This window comes from Zeus faber (genome assembly GCF_960531495.2).
Source record: "Zeus faber genome assembly, chromosome: 2".
NCBI lineage: Eukaryota > Metazoa > Chordata > Actinopteri > Zeiformes > Zeidae > Zeus > Zeus faber.
In genome coordinates this window covers 41655101-41673562 of record NC_137189.1, presented here as the reverse complement: position 1 = coordinate 41673562, position 18462 = coordinate 41655101, and the positions used below count along the sequence as shown (strand labels likewise).

Sequence of the window (18462 nt, the reverse complement as noted above, 5' to 3'; positions counted from 1 at the left end):
CAGATAGATAGATAGATAGATATACAGATAGATAGATAGATATACAGATAGATAGATAGATAGATAGATATACAGATAGATAGATAGATAGATATACAGATAGATATATATACAGATAGACAGATAGATAGATATACAGATAGATAGATACGTAGATAGATAGATATACAGATAGATAGATATACAGATAGATAGATAGATACGTAGATAGATAGATATACAGATAGATATACAGATAGATAGATAGACCCTTTTTATCAATAATTCACACCCTCCCAACCTGAGTTTTTAACCTTCAGAACCAGGTACATTTACATATTACCAGGAAGTTGTTCCAGTGAGGTTTGGTGCATTTCACTGTGGACAAGCAGCATTGGGGAGGGAGGACTTCACAGTCTGAAAAATTGGAGAATTAAAAAATAAAAATCTTATAAAATGACAAATATACAGTATACAAATAGCCCCAAAAAATAGGAAACCGAAATAGTCAGATATGGGTCCATGACATTTGTGTGGTTTTTGTGTCCTAATCAATTATCATTGAAATAAACTAGATATGAAGACATGTGTAAAAGAAAAGAACATATAAAACACAAATAATCTAGTATATGTGTGAATTATTAATATTCATTTTTACAATTTGTAATTTATACATTAAGCATACATGCAAATAGACCATTCAGTGAACAGTACTTGTCATAGATCAACTTGTTTATTTATTCTGTGAATAAATAAACAAATACATTATTCTGTGAATATGAATAATATGTAAATGTTTATTCGTACAGTTGTTGTTACTTGTGTATGTGGTGTTAGCACTGTATTTGAACTGGTATCTCAGGGTCCTGTGTACTTAGCACTGTATTTGAACTGGTATCTTAAGGGTCCTGTGTACTTAGTGCTGTATTTGAACTGGTATCGTAAGGGTCCTGTGTACTTAGTGCTGTATTTGAACTGGTATCTTTAGGGCCCTGTGTACTGAGTAGTGTATTTGAACCAGTATATTATGGTTCTGTGTACTTAGCACTGTATTTGAACCGGTATCTTAGGGTCCTGTGTACCTAGAGTAGCACTCTATTTGAACTGGTATCTTAGGGTCCTGTGTACTTAGCACTGTATTTGAACTGGTATCTCAGGGTCCTGTGTACTTAATACTGCATTTGAACTGGTATCTCAGGGTCCTGTGTACTTCGCACTGTATTTGAACTGGTATCTCAGGGTCCTGTGTACTTAGCACTGTATTTGAACTGGTATCTCAGGGTCCTGTGTACTTCGCACTGTATTTGAACTGGTATCTCAGGGTCCTGTGTACTTAGCACTGTATTTGAACTGGTATCTCAGGGTCCTGTGTACTTAGCACTGTATTTGAACCGGTATCTCAGGGTCCTGTGTACTTAGCACTGTAATTTAACTGGTATCTTAAGGGTCCTGTGTACTTAGCACTGTAATTAAACTGGTATCTTAAGGGTCCTGTGTACTTAGCACTGTATTTGAACCGGTATCTCAGGGTCCTGTGTACTTAGCACTGTAATTAAACTGGTATCTTAAGGGTCCTGTGTACTTAGCGCTGTATTTGAACTGGTACGTGGCTGCTTCCAGGGTCTGGCCCAGCTGTGTGAGACCATTGAGGACTGCTGGGACCACGAGGCCGAGGCCCGCCTCTCGGCCGGCTGCGTGGACGAGCGGATCGGCCAGATGCAGCGCAGCGTCCCGCTCATCGCCCCCGAGGAGACCGTGGCCGTCGTCACCACGGTGACCAACGTGGACCTCCCGCCCAAGGAGTCCAGCCTATGATCGCTCGGCCCCCGGAGCCGCTCGGCAGGGACGAAATGGGGCCGACCCTGGTTGGTCGGCGGAGATGGGGTTTTTTTTGTTTAGTTATTTTTTGTTGGTTTTTTTTTCGTTCTCGTCGACGCCGTTCGTGCAAAGTGCCGGTCGCTGCTCTCGTTCAGGAAACACCCCCCAAACGAGCGTCTATCCACCTCCACCCCACACCCCCCAGATTTCGAGTGCCTGCGGAGTCAAACGCTTTTGTTGGGAGTTCAGGACTCTGCCGCGACGGAACGCTGCGATGACAGCGGCCCTCGGGGGTTAGGGTGGAGCGGGGCGGGGTGGGGTGGGGGCACTCATCGATAAGAACAACCAGGTCTTGTTTTGATACACACACGCGCAAACCGACGGAGCAACCTCATCGTTTTCAGCCTTCTAAGGACAAAGGGGAGACCCGCGAGGAAACCTCACCGATTTTCCCAAACAAACGAGAGACGTGCGAGACACCGACGAGGGCGGAAAACCTCCTTTCTGGTTTTTTTTTTTGTTTTGTTTGTTTGTTTGTTTGTTTTTTTCGGGGCGAGGAGGAGGATCGGCCTGTGTTCTGGCACGCGGGCCTGGGAAGGCCGACTCTGAATCTGCCAATAAGCAACGGCTTCTGAATGTTTCTCGTGTAATGCTGCTGTACATAGTGTATCATGGACTTGGAAAAAAACATCAAGCTTATTTCAACGGGGTGATAGCAGGGGGGTGGTGCGGGGCGCGGGCGGGGCGCGGGCGGGGTTGTTATCGTCACGCATTGCGAAGATATTAAACCATAAACCTCCTTCAACCAGGTATACCTCAGTTCCGACGGACGCATCTCAACTCGGTCACCAAACCACCAGGCCACACCTTGTCTTTCTACTCTCCTCCTCAGAAGGAGGGGGGAAAAAACAAAAACAAAAAAAACCCCTCCGGCTCTGAAGGCTCGCTCGGGGGCCCGCTCGGGGGCCCGCCCGGGGGCCCCGGATCCCCCCCCTACAACGTCTGGACTCTGGCGTACGTGTGTACCCGCGGTTCCTTTTACCTCGATTACCAAGTCCGCATTACTGCCGCCGCTCACTTTTACCAGTAGCGATTTTTTCTATCCTCGGGCTCTCTCGCTCTTTCTCTCTCTCTCTCGCCCCCCGCCCCCCCGGAAGTCTCAGCAGACGCGCACCTTAAATACGGAGCGGGTCGAGGCGGCCGCCGCAGGTGGCCACGTCAAGGACTCTGCCGCGCGACGCGGCCGGCTGTGGGTGAAGGGAGGACTCTGCGTGCTTAGCTGCTGAGGTGCGTGGGGAAAACACGGCGCCCATCGGTCAGATGTCTTTCTGGGTGTCACTCCTCGATGTGGGTGTCTTGGAGCGTCTTGCAAGCAGCGTCCGTGCTGCATTCAACCTCGGCGCCCCAGGCTTCCTCGCCAGCCGCCAAACCTCTCGTCGGCCTGGGTTGTATCCACCCCCCCCCCCCCTCCCTTGTGTGCAGCGAAGAAAACCAATCATCCAAAGTTTTTACATCTCAACACGACCGGAAGTTTTCCTGTTCCTTTTGCCATGGAAAGTATTGGTGTTGATTGTGGTATTAGTATTGATTTCAACCCATCTGTTGTTTTTGGTATACTGGTTTTTGTTTTTTTTTTGTTAGTTTTTTTTTTTTTTTAAACGATATAGTGTTGGAAAACAAACAAACAGGTTTTAAATACAGACACTGAACAGCGACGCGGTAGGAGGACTGAGAAAAGCAGTTCAATTCCCAAAATACTGTGTACTGAGATGAGGTGTCGCTGGAAGTCTCTCTCTTCTCCCCTTGATTTTTCTTTTTTTGTTCCCTCCTCCTCCTCCAACCTCTCAGACTTGATTACCTCCTCTCGTACGGGCTCGTGCTGCCTCCTCGTCTTCGGCGCCGGGTCGGGCTGTGCGGTGCCTCTCGCAGTTGGTTAAAGCAGGAGCAGGGGGGCGGCGGCTCAGTACTGTAAGCGTATCCAGTTGTTGCAACGCGAGGTGCACATCTGTCAGGACGGGGACGGGGGAAGATCATTTTCTTTCTCCAAAAAACGAAAAAAAAAACAAAACGAAAAAAAAAAAAAACCCCCACGAAATAAAAATTTGGCCGTGAAATCACATCTTGAGTTTTGGTCTGGATCGGCACAGCCAGAACGGTTTTGGTGCCGAACTCTGCCGCAGCGCAGGGCAGCTCAGCCCGGTTGGCCTCGTGGAGGCAAGCTACCTCTCTCGCTCTCTCTCTCTCGCTCTCGCTCGCTCTCCCTTTCTTGAGATCTCTCTCTCTCTCTTTCATGCTGGTGCCATTAGACGTCAGGAAACTCCGACAAATAACAACAGATCTCTACTTCATTGCCCGGACCGCAATTGTTTGTCTTGTCTCGCCTCGTTTCGTTTTGGGGTTTTTTTTCCCACCGAGTCGCTCCCCGAGGCCTTGTGACGGTTTCGCCAGACAAACATCACAGCTTTATTTGCGGACGCGCCAGTCTGAACAATCAAAAATACAACCCCGGAATCGTGGAGGGGAACAGGCGTCCCGGGACTGACAAACAACCGACGACTCCCGCCGATGCCCAGGGGGGGGGCGGGGGGCGTCGTCTGCTCGCGACTGGGTTTTGCCGGGGGCCGCGCTGCCGCCTCGCGGTTCCAGGCGGTCGGATGAACGTTTTCAGCCGAGCGTGACTTGGAAAGCGGCGCTGGGGGGGGGCGGCCAAGAGCGCCCCCCCCCCCGGACATTTGGCACGTCCGATGTCGGCGTCCGGAGGAACCGTCCCAGACCGCGACCAAACAACATTCAGGGTCACACTATGCTTTTCCTGGTTCTCGCGGGGCTGTATGCAATCAGTCGCGCAAAAAAAAAAAAACAAAAAAAAAAAACCTCCCGCAGACTGCACCGAGATCTGCCGCTGGACTGACTTTCAAAACACACGTACAGGAAAAAAATGTAAAAAGAAATTGAAGCATTTTCTTTTTTTTTTTTTTTTTTCAACCAGTGACCTTGCCCATATTGATATGTGACCCATATTGATATATATATATATATATATATATATATATATATATATATATATATAGTGTATTTATTTTTTGCATTTCAATAGCAAGGGGTGAGGTCGCGGGGACTGAGGGACGAGAACAATGTCGGGCAGCATGGGCGGGAGGTTTTCAAATCAGGAAACACTTTTCATTATAGCAAAAAGGAAAAAAAAAAAAAAAGAAACAAATCTCTATATAAATATATAGCCTGAACATGCTTTTTTCTATTCAATCGACAGACAACGTGACCGAGGATGAATGTTCTTTAAAAACCTTCTGGATTCCAGTATTGTATTGTATTGTATTGTATTAGAGTGTGTGTGTGCGTGTCCGGCCCTGTGTAAGCGGTGAAAGGGCCGTGGGTTGGGCCGGTTCTTTCTTGTTGGTTCGGAAGCGGGTAAAGGGCAACTCCCCGAACGCCCCACCTACACCGAGGTCCAGCAGCCACACAAACAGCGCTCCGACAACTCGGGAACGTGACAAATCGGCGTGCGACGACTAAAAGCGCGCGGTCTCGCCCGGAAGGGCCGATGACGTGGTGGTCGTCGTCGTCGTGTCGCCGGGAGGTTCTTTCAGCCGCGATCGTAGCCGTGGACGCGGAGCCCTGGCTGGGTTGATCCCAGTGGAGATTCCCCCCGTTCCCGAGCCCTTACTGGCTTCTACCGCTTCGCCCCCCCCCCCCCCCCCCCCCCGCGGACCAGCGCCATATGTTACCGTGCGTGTAATACATTTGCCAGTACATTTCTCCCCTTTCTGGGATCCGCGCAGACATTGGATCTTAAAAACACCCTTATCCATGATGATACTTACCCTCTGCAGTGAGTTAGGGAACGAGTGTTGAGTTTCTCCTTGACGTTCTGCCCGCGGCGGTATTAAACAAAGTTAGTGATGCTACTGAAACAAAACGACACACACACGCGCGCGCCCTGTGACGGGACCGGTTTGAATCCCCGTCACGGTACGTGGTATTCGGCTTCCGCTGATGACCTTCAGCAAGAGATGAGTTTAATAAACTAGAAAATCGAACAAGCACCTTAGGCTTTGTCTCCCGGGAGCAGCTCCTGTGATTTAAGGGCGGGTTGCAACCAACCTGGATTAAGTCTAAACCTGGTTTAGTGATTAACCCCGTCGCACCCAACTATCTACAGTCAATATCAGGGAACTTTTTCGTTTTTTTTTTTTACTTAAAACTTTTTAAATTTTTCCTACGGAACCCTAGATTGACTCGTCGACCCCAAAGTCGGGCTCATTGAATCCTCGTGGGCGCGACCCGCCCTGAGACTCGGCTCTTAAAATGAAGAGATTCCAAGCACTTAGTCTTTAAAAGGAAGCGGAGACTGGCACAAAGGTCTTTCCCTCTTCACACAATGCGTCAACAAATCTGCGAATAATACCCCAAAATCACGACAACTCCCCCTCCATTGCGCCCCGGAATCCCAGAGGAAACGCTTGATAATCGATAAATCCTGATGCGTCGACCCCACTCCAAAGCCGGCTCGAGTTGCGGTGCTGATCCGGGATCTGGCGAGAGGGTTCACCCTGAAAGGGGTGTCGAGGAAAAAAAAAGCACTCTGTCCAAAGGTGGAATCGGAGCGCGGCCGCAGTGCCCTTAAGCAAGGCACCGAATTCATCGTTTAAACTGGAACGATTCACCCAAATTCATACCACGTCGCCACCCGTCGAAGTGAAACTCGTCCCGAGTCAGTGACGCAACTCAGGGGCACTTGTCGTCGGGGGGGGATCAGTCGGCCATGTTTTATTTCATCTTTTGTGATTTTATCATTTTTTTAAATCAGCTGCAGTGATGAACGTGATGTAAATAAATAAATAAATGTGTTTTTAGATTGTGAATTCCTTCTTTTTAACAAATCTTTATTTTCAGCGACATCATCCCAGGTACCTGAAGACGTCAGGATTTAATGCATAACGTTTCAACCTCAGCTTGAGTTTGTCGTACATTCCCATGAGAAGTACTTTACAGCTCATTTTGACCATCGGTGCCATTCAATGTCGAGTGTCCGGATGACCTCTGAACTTCTGTCCTTATTCTGCAGGAAGAAGTCAGTAGTAAAAAAAACCCGTCAATGAGCCGCTGGTAAAAACAAGCTGCGGTGACGGGACCCTCCACTCGATGGCGGCATTCTGCAGGGTTAAGCCGGTAGGAACAGGGGTCTTCATAAGCGGTTTTGTTTTCCAGAAATGCAAGTTTGGTTTATTGAAAAAAAAAATACACAATATTCACAGCGTTATGTCTTTCAAAAGTCACGCAATAACTTTTTTTTTTTTGATACATAAATACTAGGATTAACCCTAAAGTAGGAAATGAAACGATGGAAACGATCGACCTCATGTGACCCATTTCTCGCCGTCCAAGATATCCAACCTGCCTTCGACGAGTCAAAGGAAAGGCAACTCACGCTCACTTTCCCTTCAAGATTAGACATTTTTGTACGCATGACACAACCCAGAGACCTCCCCCCCCCCGGAAGGCTCTAGCCGAACGCCGACATGGCCCACTGCTTGACGTCCGTGGGGCACTGCGGGTACCTCTGCAGTGCCTCCATGATCTGGCTGTGGTCCAGCATGAGCCTCATCAGCCGGTACTCCCGCTGGGTTCGGTCCGTGGAGCCGTCGGCCGGGCGGATCAGCTCCAGCTGCTGCAGGTGCTCAAAGGCCTGGGGAACACAGTGGAAGGGCAGTGAGAACCTGCCGAAGAGTGGTACGTTCCTCAATTAAGCTATGGTTAGAAATGATGGGAACCAACATTAGGCATGCGTCGAAAAATCGCAAACTTGTCCTTAAAAAAAAAAAAATAAAAACACTCCCAATCCCACTTCCTGACCTTCATGACCACAGGCTGCTCAAAGTTGTAGATGGAATGGGACTTCCTCTGGAGAAACTTCTTAAATTCTGCAGAGAGGGGGGGAAAAAGACCAGATGTGAATGCAATCCTCTGATATTAACAGATTATTTTCCTCCAAAAACAATTATCGTCTTTGAGAACAGTATTTTATTTATTTTCGGATAATGTGTCACACCGTTGTAAACCATCTGGAGGTTGAAGGGCTCTCCGACGTAAATGTCGTTCAGGTGTTTCATGGCGATCACCAGGCAGAGTTCGAGAATGGAGAGACCTGGAAAGGAGAGAGCAGAGTTTCCGTTATCCGGTAATTACCGGGAAAATCTGTTCAAGTCCGACATCTACTTCTCATAGTTAGGGTTTTTTTATTTGATCAAAATTTTACTTTAGTGAAATGTTTATTAAGGCAGCTGCACTTGTTACTTATTATTCACAAACGCAAATTATTTGATTTCAAGTCGTAATATTAATTTATTTTTTAGAATGGCGTAACTGACGGGACCTATTTTATTTTGAATAATCAATAATAAAAAAAATATATACATCTACAAGCCTTGATGATATAATTCTTTATAAAGCCTATCAATTGTTTTCAAACATAAACACAAATAATATTTGACCGGAATCTCTCTCTCTCCCCCATTTGTCCGGGAAGTTGAAATCTTTCAGGACACGTGGGCCGGCACCAATTATTTTTAAACGGAAACTCAGAAAGAGACACTATTATTTCAAACATTGGAAACAAGAAACAGTCAGCCCAAAAAGCACAGTTACAATTCAGTACTTGTACTCTGGGCAATGACAATTACTTGAATCTAATCAATTCACTTCAGGATAGATCGATAGATTTAAATGAAATTCATGCCACATAATATTATGCTTGGGCTACTTTTTTTTTAATTTTTTTTTTTATTTGCATCAAACCGTCATGCCAATAAAGCTCGATCCAAACGAAATGAGAGACCTCCACAGCCAAACACCTTCTCCACCAACTTCACAAACAGATCCACGATGTGACAGTACCGTGGAGGATGTTTGCTTTGGAGTCTGCGGAGAAGAGGCGGCTGGCGTCGAGCAGGTCGGCGGGTCGGATGGAGGGGTGCGCCACGGTCACGCGACTCAGACTCAGCATCTGGAAATGAAGGACATGTGATCCGCAGTGCAGGGTTGTGCATTCTGTATCTATATCTTTTTGGCACGTTAATCTTTGCCGGCCCATCAGACTCTAAGGTCATTTAAAATACTGTAGAGTAGACTAGCACTTGTGACCCCACAATTCTGTAGGGGATATTACATAATATAAATCAGTTTATATAAAATATAAACACCACGAAGTTAAGTGAAAAAGTGAACTTTATATCTATCTATCTCTATATCCATAGATATCGAGATAGCCAGATACCACAGGACACCTTCAGAGGTCTGGTGGAGTCCATGCCTCCACGGGTCAGAGCTGTTTTGGCGGCACGAGGGGGAGCCACACCATATGAGGGGTTATTAGAGGTGGGTTTTAATGTTGTGGCCCTTCTCGTGCCAGCGTCCAAGACATTTTTTTTGTCTGACTGGAAACCCGGTTCTGTCCGTTCCTACCAGCAGCCTGTTCAGGGAGCGGAAGTCCTTGGTGGAGTTGAACTGTCGTTGCAAGACCTCCTCCACCGATTTGTCGTCGCACAGCGCCTAAAAGGGAAATCAACTTTAAGAAGCGGTTTGCGGGTGTGAGCCCTGCAGTACAGACAGGGCAGCGTAACCAAAAAGACATATGTTCGATTTCCAAGCATCGGTTAGAGACGCTACACAGCCAAAAGCGTGCACCCTTCTAATTAATCAAAGCCATGACTAACCGGTGCATAAAAATCCAGGGTGCAGCGACGCAGTCTCCTGAGACAAACATTTGCGGTAGAATGGGTCGTACTGAAGAGCGACTTTCAACGTGGCGCTGTCGTACGACGCCGCCTTTCCAGCGAATCGTTTTGTCAAATTTCTGCCCTGCTCGACCTGCCCCGGCCCCCGCAATCAGAGCAGTGGAAACGCCTTCTCGTGGGGCGATCACTCGACTTGGTTGCAACCGTTTGGGGAGCGCCCCTTTTCTGTTTCGGCGTGACAAATCCATGTCCATAGAGGATTTTTTTTATTTTATTTTTTTATACTGACTCTGGCGTGGAAGATGAGGACCAGCCCGCACAGAGCCCAGACCCCCAAACCCCGTTCAACACCCCGGGGATGAACCGGAACGGCGACGCAGCGAGACAGGCCCCGTCGCCCAACATCGGTGCCTGACGCTCAACGATGCTCCTGTGTCTGAACGGGAGCCGATCCCCACAACCCCGTTCTCAACTCTGCTGGAAAGACTTCCCAGGAGCGTGGAGGCTGGTACAGCCGCAAAGGAGGACCAACTCCGTATTAATGTCCAAGGTTTTGAAACCAAAGGTTCGACTGGCACATATGGGTGGTGGTGTTCGGGAGTCTACGTACTTTTGGCCGTGTGGTGTAGGTCAAGGAGGACTTGCATTAGGTTATACATTCATTTGAGCCTTGATGGTGTGAATTCATACCAAAACAATAACTCTTCTGTTCTTTTGCAATAAATCACACACACACACACACACACACACTCTCACTCTCACTCTTCACCTCGACTCCGGCGTTCCACTCCTGGGTGAAGCGGGCGTCAGGGAAGGTGTCGGGGAGGCGGAGCTGGTCCCGGACCCTCTCCAGGTGCTGCCGGAACGTCACGCTGCTCAGCAGGTGGATCTGACGGTGCGAGAAGCGCGACTTGACCCGCTTCTCCAGCAGCTCCAGAACGTCCTGGAACAAAACAAAGAAATGTAATTGAACTTCTGATCTCGAAAGCAGATACAGGCTACACTCACAAGGTGGATATCAAGATGTGAATATATTAAATATATTAAAAAATTAAAAAAAAATAAAAATAAAAAAAAATAAAAATAAAAAGAGTTGAAAGTAGACATAAAAGAAATGTGTGTGTGTGTATATATATATATATATATATATATATATATATATATATATATATACACACATACACACACACACACACACACACACACACACACACACATATATATATATATATATATTTTTTTTTTACTACTTTTGATTCTGTTTTGTTGATATGATGATTTGATGGCAGACTGACATCAAATCCCGGTCCTGGGAAATAACAGATTTACTCCAAAAGGAACCGATAACCCTGGAACAAGGGTGTCTACTTTACTCTCCTCTACTCGTTTTGGTCAACATGCTGACAGAAATACGCAAGATGTTCTTGAAAATATCTAATTTGTTGACGTTGATCTGTTTAGATCTGCTTCCACACGTCGCCGCTCTCTTCCTGTTTGCTTCTAGTTCTGTCTGAATCACTAAAGAAATCACTCATACTATATACACAGGGTTGATTCTGGCATTGCAAATTTTAATTCAAGGACTTTCAAGTACTTTTGTAAGCACTATATTATTTGAATTAGTATATACAGTATATCTATTATTAATCTCATTGTCCTCGACTATTACGGTTGTCTATTTCCAACCATGCTGGATAAAATGTATTTTGGTGGTATAAAATGTCTTAAAAGCAATTCTAGAAATATTTTATTAGATAACGATTTGAATAACAAAACCAGGCGGAATATCACAGGTTTTCAACGGTCGTGTTTTGTTTTTGTTTCCCCCCCAAAGACTTTTCAAGCGCTTCAGCAAAAAAAAGGAAAGGGGCTATTTTCAAGGTATTCCAGGACTTAAGATTGCTGAGGACAAAATTGACGCACTTCCGGCACCTCAAGGACCTGGTAACAACCCGGTAGGATACAGATCTAGTGAGTCCACTCTACCAGTCTGCAGGTGAGGCCCACCACGGCGACCGGGGCCTGGGCAGACTGGGACACGTCCAGCAGGTTGTAGAGCAGAGTCTGGTTCTTATGGTGCGCGAAGAGGTCAAACTCGTCCAGGGTGAAGAGGACGGGACGGCTGCTGCTGCGGTCGCCTGGACACGCACACACACACAGACAAAATGTTTTATTTAAATATTAATAACATTGTTAATAGTCGCAGAACATAAATCTATCCATCTATAATGAGTGATAGTGACAGAACCGTAATTACACAAATAGTAGCGCAACATAAATCGATCCATAATGACTGAGACAGACAGTATTGTAATAACACCAATAGTTGTGCAACCAAAATCCATCCATCTATCAATCTCCATGGTAAGTGGAGGGGATGTCAAGATCTAGAAATTGGTTTTCTAATGAAACCCGGCGACGTACCTTTCTTCAGAGCCTCAAGAAGGAAGGCCAGATTCTCCGCAAAGCTCCCCTGAAAATCATGCGGGAGAAAGGAGATTCAGGGGGTGTTTTTATGGTTGGCGAGCTCTTGATGAGAGAGGGGGGAACATTCCCGGGAACCCAAACAATGAACTACAAACGCTCACAAACACTTTGTCGCCGACCACGTTTTCCAGATGGAGCTGCCGGGTGATTTCCCTCAGAGCTATTCTGTCGTCAGTCTGCAAGAGACCTGCGGAGAGGGCAGAGATTCACAATGCGACTCTGTGGGATGAGAAGTAAAAGATAAATGGGCCCAAAGTGACAAACTAAGCGAAATAGTCGAGAAAATGAAAAATTAGGCGACGGAAATGTCAAGAGTGGAAAATGAAGCGCATACGACGAGCCTGAACGGAACGAAGACAAAATAAACAGGAAAAACGGAAGGAATCCCATCAGAAATAATGTTGACATATTCAACCTGTTGACACAGGCTGACAGAGAATAATAATAAAACTAATAATGAAAACAACAACACCTAAACTAAATGACCCTATTAGAATTCGAAACTTTAAATAGACGTATTTCATAAAATGTAATTAGGCGTGTCAAATACGTGTGTAAAATATATATTGAAGGTCTACTTATTTTTTATTTTTTTCCTCCTCAAGCCCCTATTGCCCACCAGGGGGCACGGTTTGAATACCAGGACCAGTAGGACATGAAAGCACGTTACAGTTGCTTTCAGCGCTGGTTAGAACTTCCACGGCTGACATCCGTGACACATACAACTCCAGGGCAGCCGGCAATTTGAATTCTCACTTTTGAGATGACACCCCCCCTTTTGTGCTATAGAGGGAATTTGGAGAAACTATTTTTTAGCAATATCTTGAATCAATAGTTTGTTTCTGGGATGGAATACGGGTTCTGACGGATACAGAGGACACAATGAACACATGATGTGATGGGTACCGTTGAGGTGGACCTGCAGAAGGGTTGTTTTAACGTCGCTCCGCTCCAGCAGCTCGCCCAACACGCGCTGCAGCAGCTGCATGGTGCGGAAGATCAGACAAAGTTAAATTCTTGGGACTTTCAAGTACTTTTTCATAAGCACTATTCTTTCAGTTTCAAGGACTTAAAACAAAACATTTTTTCTCTTATACTGAAAGTCTCTTATACTGCAAGTGCAAATATACATTTACATTACATTTATATGGTACTTTGCAAATAAATTGCAATCAATACAAAAAAAATTTAAAATAAGATAAATGGCCGACTCTTCCGCCTCTCGTTCACGTTGGTATCGGGTTTGAGTATCAGAGCATTTTTACGAGTGCAGTACATGAGCACAGTATCAGGCGTGTAAATTTGACCGACACAGAATTTAAAAATATATCCGACACTGATCGGCTGGTGGAAACCGACCAATTCCATCATTAAATTACAATACCACATATATATTACTTTTTTTTTTGTGTAGTTTCAGCTGTCACTTCGTACTTGCGTATTCTGACTAAGAATTGCGTTGGTACACAAAATGCGCGCAGGCCGGCAGGGCTTGCGAAGGTAATCCAGAACTGACATTTCCGAGGCCAAAATTCAAGCACCTCAAGCGCCTGGTAGAACCACGCATTACAGTCAGCCCGGTAATAAGAACAACGTCATACCATGGAATGGGGCTCCCCGGTGGCTCGTCGGGTAGAGCGCAACATGTTCAGGTCTGAGTCCTTACCGCAGCCGCCGCGGTTTGATTCCGGCACGAGGCTGCATGTCATCGCCTCTCTCTCTCTGTCCCTTGCCTTCTATTTCTCCCTGCACTGTCACTGTCCAATAAAGGCATGAAAATGCCCAAAAATATACATCTTTAAAAAAAAAAAAAAAACCCCATCGTACCATGGTCTTGCCCGCTCCCCTCGGACCGATGATCAGCACGGAGTTACTCTCTCCGTGGATGGCTGTCCTCCTCAGCAGCTCCAGCAGGTGCCTGACATCACCCGGGGCGACATAACCCATAGAAATGGTCAAAGAACAAACAAACCCAAACGGTAAAAACATGACTGGGGTTCATACGACCAAAACATTCAAACATACTTGTGTTGGGATTCTATTCCCTCCGGACTCTGAGGCAGCTGCTCGCGGCAGAGTCGCTCTCTCAGCAGCCTCTGGACCTGGACATGGAATAGACAGATTAACTGAAACAAACGACGAACGACGACGAGGGATCCGTTCTTTAAGCGCATGCTGTTACACGTTAAAGAACGTTCAATGAGAGTGACTCGCACTTTTTGGGGTTTTTTTTACGCTTGTATTCAAAGTTTTGTCATTGGGCTTATTGCACATTTTTCCTCATCCTTCTCGTTCACCGTTCATATTGTATTTTGTACAGCGAAATGTTAATGATATATTTCCACATATTTTCTTCATTGCTTTATCGATCCATCCGTCTATCTATCCATTTGGTGATATTGACAAGCAGTTGCCCAACAAAATATCTCCCTCTTTCTACCCGTGTTGTTTATTGGAGCTGCCACGATTATTTCATAACCAGCTGAATGACTTTAGCAGAGAACATTCGTTTTGTCAGATTTCAGAGGAATTTCGAGGCGGTGTCATAAATGTCACAGTAGACAGAAAGTGAAATGGGTGCGTTCCCATCAGTCGGGTTTAGGGTAATTGACCGTCAATTGTTTATGTTAAAATTCAATGTTAAATGGCTAAAGGCAGTTTCTGCAACAGCCAGACATGTATCATCACACCCCTGTTCATCATTATTAGAATAACTCCGTGACACGACGGCGTGAAATTAGGGGGGGGGGGGGGGGATAAATCACAAATACCTCCACGCCGCTTCATCGTCAACTACACAAACGAGCTTTCAATGTTTGTTTTGCGTCGATTTGGAACCCGCGGTTCAACACGTTCCAGCGCCACGTTCGAGACGGAACTTCGGGCGGGGCGGCGGACGGGGACTTGACACGCTGTACCTCAGAGACGCATTCTCCCGTCGGCGTGTGGGCTTCCCCGACCTTGCGTTTCCCCATGACTCCAGCGACCCGCGCGGCGACGAGGGGACGAGCGTCGCTTGGTTCGACGGAAGGCGGAGCCCTGCGCCGGCGCTCGGACGCCGACGAGCCTACGGCCGGGGACCGCCGCTTTACTCGCGACGGCGAGCGGGTTCCCGGTCCGCGTCGGGGTTCGTCGGGGTGCGCTCACGGCGGGGGGAAAGACTCCCGACTGCTCGGTGACGTTGGCGGTGGCCGCCCCTCAGCCGGCGGCTCCGGAGCTCGCTCGGTCGGCGGCTCCCGGTCTCGACGTTCGCGCCAAATCGGCCGCCGCGGGCAAGCCACTTCCGGGTGTGGCCGCTACTACTTCCGGTGCAGCACGGACCGCTCTACTATCATGAAGCGATGGATTTTTATTTTGTTTTATATTTATTATTGATCTATCTTAGAAAAAACATACAATGTCGTGCTTTCCTCTAATGTAGTTTTTTTTTAATATTAATTACTTTTTTTTTTATACATTTGTTATTTTTTTTCCTCCTGATTCAATTGCGATTGTAATCTTAGGATTTCGTTCTCACAATGCAATGTTTCTCTTCCTGTCCGGGTTCTAATAGCTGTTGTTTGCATATGTTTGTTATATTAAAAATATATATACACACCCACCCCATGAGAAGAGACTAGCTTTATAGGGGGTGAAAACAAAGAAATGTCATATTAATACAAATACCATCAACACTCAATATAATAGAGCGCACGCGTAGAATCTAATTGTGGGTGATGTTAGATTCACCACTACAAGGAACCTCGACACAGCACAAACATCAACAACAAATCAAATTTGCTGTTGCTCATTATTATTAGGGGCCCGGCCCTAAAGGGGCACGACCTATTATAACGGAAAAACTGACGTCATTGGTGTGTGGATCCACCACATCCACAGACAAGATGAATCAAATGTGTACTTGGGGCAGTTCCGACATGCTGTCGTCCAAGTTTAATCCCGATGGGTCCATTACCGTTGAACGATTTATTAAGAAACTGTATTTTTTTTTTTTAATCACGGATGCAATGCGCGCGCACGGGCGAATGGCGGTGCGCACAGGTCACATGATTGGTCGGTGGCACGTACAGAGGCAGCTGACATCAGAGCTTTATGGATGTCATGGATCCGACAAACCCATAGACAAAATGAATAAGATTTGTTTTTGGGGCGGTTTCAACGTGGCGTCCTATCGAGTGTCATCCAGATCGGTTCAGTTTTGTGGAAGACGTTTGTGATCAACGATCGCAACCGTACCAAGGTGGCGCCATACACGGATATATAAATCCTAATTCCTTGGGCACAAGTTGACGAAGTACACAGATTGCCACGCACAGATATAGTTGCAATTGGGCTTTAACGAAAGGAATATAAGATACAAACTCTCAACCATACAAAATTACAAAGTGACAGGTATTATTTTATCACTATAAACCTGTATTATGTTTGAAAAAAATTAAGTTATAGTATTAGCAGAAGACAACTGAATTAAACAAACTGCAGCGTATTAGACATCTTAAATATAAGGTAAGGTCTGCAAAATAAAAACCCAATAACACCACTGTCAGAATTTGTAGACATTCCAGAGATATCAATGTTTACAAACTTCCTTAATTTTAATTACTGGTAACAATAACCATAAACAATTACATAATACAAGGAACGTGTATTTATTGTGTATGTGTTTCGAAATATTTTCATTCTTTGTGTTTTTTGGTGAAGCCCACTACACGATTTATTTCATTATGTATCTTGTACAATTGAAGTCGGTTAAACCACTTACCGTAGTTTATCTATTTATAGGTTTATAAAATACATTATTGTGGAGGCCGTTTTCTGTTGATTTACAAAGTGCCATAAAATAATTGTGTTTCCCAAAATTGATTAATAATCGTGATAAATAATCATGCTCACAATATTGATTAAAATAATCGTGATTCTCATTTCAGCCATAATCATGGAGGTGTAGGAAACCCACCCAGAGCCTCAAACACCGCCCGACCCTAGAATTACACTGTAACCCTGCCGGAACGAATGAACTTCTGCCCTCCGGTGTCATGAATATACATCATATGCAATTTTGGATTTTGAATTTGGGCTTTTTTTTAGAGAGAGTAATGCTTTATGCTGTTTTTTAATGAAAATATTTAAAATAGTTGAGCAAGTTGAGCAGTTACATAATAGCAAATATGTTTCATACGTTTTTACACAGCTTTTTCTTTCTTTTTTTTGGGTATTTTCACATCAGATTTAAAATAGATAGAACGATAGATAGATAGATAGATAGATAGATAGATAGATAGATAGATAGATAGATAGATAGATAGATAGATAGACAGACAGACAGACAGACAGACAGACAGACAGACAGATAGACAGATAGATAGATAGATATGCGTGTCGATTGCGCACATTTGAGTATTTTTCGAGTTTATAGAGCTTGCATATATGTACGACCGTATGTGTATGTACGTGACAAATAATCTCTTGAACTTGAACTTATTGCTTATTTTTAGGTTTATTGTTTATGGACATTTTCCAACTTTCTATGTTTTGTACATCGCCAATGCATTCTTTTCTATCTCATATTTTTGTTTACATATTATCTATCTATCTATCTATCTATCTATCTATCTCTCTCTCTCTCTCTCTCTCTCTCTCTCTCTCTCTCTCTCTCTCTCTCTCTCTCTCTCTATCTATCTATCTATCTAGATTCATGTTTCAAGAGGGTTATTCGTCACCTACATATACATACTTTCATACATTTTTGCAGTGAAATGTAATCCATCTATACATCTATCTATCTATCCATCTATCTATCTATCCATATATCCATCTATCCATCTATCCATCGATCTATCGATCTATCCATCTATCTATCTATCCATCTATCCATCTATCCATCTATCTATCTATCTATCCATATATCCATCTATCCATCCATCTATCTATCTATCCATCCATCTAGCTATCCATCCATCTATCTATCCATCCATCTATCTATCCATCTATCTATCTATCTATCTATCTATCTATCTATCTATCTATCTATCTATCTATCTATCTATCTATCTATCTATCTATCTATCTCTCTCTCTCTCTCTATCTATCTATCTATCTAGATTCATGTTTCAATAGGGTTATTCGTCACCTACATATACATACTTTCATACATATATGCAGTGAAATGTAATCCATCTATACATCTATCTATCTATCCATCTATCTATCTATCCATATATCCATATATCCATCTATCCATCGATCCATTGATCTATCTATCTATCCATCTATCTATCTATCTATCTATCTATCCATCTATCTATCTATCTATCCATCTATCTATCCATCTATCCATCTATCCATCTATCTATCTATTTATCCATCTATCCATCTATCTATCCATCTAGCTATCCATCCATCTATCTATCCATCTATCTATCTA

At 44.8% G+C, this 18462-nt stretch overlaps 2 protein-coding genes across 3 annotated transcripts in view; one reads left to right on the top strand and one right to left on the bottom strand.

Annotated features, from left to right (window-relative positions):
* The window catches only part of acvr2ab (activin A receptor type 2Ab), a 55114-nt gene extending 53074 nt beyond the window's left edge, over positions 1–2040 (top strand). For both annotated transcript variants that reach the window (XM_080024642.1, XM_080024643.1), the window contains one exon: positions 1600–2040. In XM_080024642.1, coding sequence (XP_079880768.1) covers positions 1600–1794 — 195 coding nt within the window. In that variant the 3' untranslated portion in view covers positions 1795–2040. The remainder of the gene's footprint in view (positions 1–1599) is intronic.
* A 4943-nt stretch (positions 2041–6983) lies between these two features.
* Positions 6984–15280, bottom strand: orc4 (origin recognition complex, subunit 4). The gene is made up of 13 exons (XM_080021047.1): positions 14957–15280; positions 14064–14140; positions 13866–13956; positions 12945–13020; positions 12140–12225; positions 11976–12024; positions 11538–11689; positions 10321–10494; positions 9280–9366; positions 8713–8821; positions 7868–7963; positions 7672–7739; positions 6984–7504 (listed from the first exon to the last, which is right to left on the bottom strand). Exons 1-13 carry the CDS (start codon positions 15011–15013, stop codon positions 7322–7324), a joined length of 1305 nt encoding a protein of 434 aa, XP_079877173.1. The 5' UTR covers positions 15014–15280; the 3' UTR covers positions 6984–7321.
* Between the last annotated feature and the right edge of the window lie 3182 nt (positions 15281–18462).